Genomic DNA, 3,228 nt, shown 5'->3' with positions numbered 1-3,228 from the left:
GAAGAGATGGAGGCCTTCCTGGAAACCTATAAACTACCAAGACTGAAACAGGAAGAAATAGATTTCTTAGACAGGCCAATTAACTATGAAGAAAATGTGTCAGTGATAAACAACCTTCCAAATAACAAAACTTCAGGCCTGGACGTTTTTCCTGGGTAATTCTACCAAACGTTCAAAGAAGAAGTAATACCTATTCTCCTAAAGCTATTTCAAAAAATAGAAACAGAAGAAAAGCTACCAAACTCATTCTATGAGGCTAATATTACCTTGATCCCCAAACCAGGCAAAGACCCCCTCAAAAAGGAGAATTACNTTACAGACCGATTTCTCTAATGAATATGGATGCCAAAATCCTCAACAAGATCCTTGCTAATAGAATCCAACAGTACATTAAAAGGATTATCCATCATGACCAAGTGGGATTCACACCTGGGTTGCAAGCATGGTTCAACACTCGCAAATCAATCAGTGTGATACATCATATCAACAAGAAAAGACTCAGGAGCCATATGATCCTCTCAATTGATGCAGAAAAAGCATTTGACAAAATACAGCATCCTTTCCTGATTAAAACCCTTCAGAGTTTAGGAATAGAGGGTACACTTCTCAATCTCATAAAAGCCATCTATGAAAAGCCTACTGCAAACATTATTCTCAATGGGGAAAAGCTGGAAGCCTTTCCCTTAAGATCAGGAACACGACAAGGATGTCCACTCTTGTCAATATTATTCAACATAGTACTAGAAGTCCTTCCAACAGCAATAAGATAACAAAAAGGGATCAAAGTATCCAAATCGGCAGAGAAGAAGTCAAAATGTCTCTCTTCCCAGATGACATGATACTTTATATGGAAAACCCAAAAGAATCCACTCCCAAACTATTAGAAATTATAAAAAAATTCAGTAATGTGGCAGGTTACAAAATCAATGCCCAGAAATCAGTTGCATTTCTATACATGAATAATGAGACTGAAGAAAGAGAAATAAGGGAATCCATCCCATTTACAATAGCACCAAAAACCATACGTTACCTTGGAATTAACCTAACCAGAGACATAAAGGACCTATATTCTACAAACTATAAATCACTCTTGAAAGACATTGAGGAAGACATAAAAAGATAGAAAAATATTCCATGCTCATGGATCGGAAGAATTAACATAGCCAAAATTTCCATGCTACCCAGAGCAATCTACACTTTCAGTGCTATCCCTATCAAAATACTGAGGATATATATAATATATAATGCCCCCTCCCAGACATATCTGCCTATCCCTACAAGAACTTGTGATTAATAAATCTGGTTTTGTTAGAGTTCTGCAATGAGTTTTGCTGGGGTGTGTCTTGCAGTCACAGTAAGACCCCAAGCGCTGGTCCAGCCACAGCAGAGGCTCTGGTCAGGGAAGCATCTGTGGGAATGTCCACAAGCACAGGGCGCAGGGGGTGCCCGGGCTTTCCTAGCCTGAGCATCCCTATGAGGAGCTCGGGAGATGTAAACAGAACAAGATTAGAATCCACATTATCAGGAAGAGGAGTGAAGGTGTGAAATAAAAAATACTGACAGACTAGGTGAAAACCAGGGTTCCGTATTCTCATCTACAATAAGGTTACGTGAAGGGCCTTGGACAAGTGCAGGTTCTTCCAGATGAAGAATACAAATCATGATTATTCTTTTAGGAAATCTAGGGAAATTTTACTTGGCATGAGATAATTCATTTAAAATGAAACTATTATTAAGAAATCCAACCTGCCCCACATATGATACAGAAATTTCCAGGCGCTTGTGATCTAAGGGTTGGAAAACACTGGGGACGCAAGAAAATGGAGAAGGAGGAAACTGTGTATCAGACAGAGCAGAGCTTAATAAAGTGAATTATGCAAATGTATAGAGAAGTTGAATTCAAACACATGGAAATTCCAGAGAATAAATAGGAGCCGATTCTACTTCCACAGCCTGATCAAAGAATAGCAGGTCCTGGCTCCGAGGCTGTGAGCCCTGCAATCATGGGCACCTCTTCAGCCCCAGGGCAATTGTCCCTTACATCACTGGAGCCCCAATAATTCTTTTCAGAGCTCCCTTTATGTCTCTGTTCCTCAGGCTGTAGATGAAGGGGTTCAGCATGGGTGTGACAACTGTGTACATCACCGAGGCCACTGCACTCGAGTGGGAGCTCTGGGTAGCAGCAGAGCTAAGGTACACTCCTAGGCCTGTACAATAAAATAAGGAGACAACTGAGAGGTGAGATGCACAGTTGGAAAATGCTTTATACTTGCCCTGAGCTGATGAGATCCTAAGTATGGAGGAAACTATCCTAGAGTAAGAGTAAGAGATCCCAGCCAGGGGAGCAGCAGCCAGCACCACTGTTGCGAAATACATCATCATGTCATTAAGAAAGGGGTCAGAACAGGCAAGTCGGATCACATGATTGATTTCACAGAAAAAGTGGGAGATTTCCACCTCTCTACAGAAGGGCAGCCACAACACCATTAAGGTTTGCAATAAGGAATTCAGGGCACTCATGATCCAGGACAACAGAACCAGCAGAACACAGAGCTGGGGGTTCATGATGACCGTGTAGTGCAGGGGGTGACAGATGGCCACAAAGCGGTCATAGGCCATCTCAGCCAGGAGAAAGGAATCCCAGGCTGAAAAGAGTAGGTAAAAGTATATCTGTGTGATGCAGCCAACGTAGGTTATGACTTTGCTCTGGGTCTGGATGTTCCACAGCATCTTGGGGACGGTGGTGGAGGTGAAACAGATGTCTGCAAAGGACAGGTTGGCCAGGAAGAAGTACATGGGGGTGTGGAGGTGGGAGTCAGAGCTGACGGCCAGGATGAAGAGCAGGTTTCCAAGCACAGTGATCAGGTACATGGAGAGGAAAAGCCCAAATATGAGGGGCTGCTGTGCTGGTTCCTCTGATAATCCCAGAAGAAGAAACTCTGAAATTCGTGTATCATTGTCTGGTTCCATGTGGTGGTGGAGACTACCAGTGAACAAAAAAACAACAGACTAATTTTTTTAATACTGAACATTACAGGTAACATTGAAATTCTGCAATTTTCACTTTGCAATCAGAAATTCAATATCTTGGGGGCGCCTGGGTGGTTCAGTGGGTTACGCATCCGCCTTCAGCTCAGGTCTTGATCCTGGAATCCCAGGATCAAGCCCTGTTTTGGGCTGTCCCCACAGCAGGGAGTTTGGTTCTTCTCTGTCCCTCCCCCTGCTTCT

At 42.9% G+C, this 3,228-nt stretch overlaps 1 protein-coding gene across 1 annotated transcript; it reads right to left on the bottom strand.

The window, feature by feature from the left end:
- Window positions 1-2,037: 2,037 nt before the first annotated feature.
- LOC117801759 (olfactory receptor 7A17-like) lies at window positions 2,038-2,970 on the bottom strand. Its single transcript, XM_034657228.1, has one exon. It carries the CDS (start codon window positions 2,968-2,970, stop codon window positions 2,038-2,040), a length of 933 nt encoding a protein of 310 aa, XP_034513119.1.
- Window positions 2,971-3,228: the final 258 nt, after the last annotated feature.

This window comes from Ailuropoda melanoleuca, chromosome 4 (assembly GCF_002007445.2).
Source record: "Ailuropoda melanoleuca isolate Jingjing chromosome 4, ASM200744v2, whole genome shotgun sequence".
NCBI classification, from domain to species: domain Eukaryota; kingdom Metazoa; phylum Chordata; class Mammalia; order Carnivora; family Ursidae; genus Ailuropoda; species Ailuropoda melanoleuca.
Note: the sequence above shows the minus strand (reverse complement) of the source record. Positions and strands in the feature narration are given on the sequence as shown.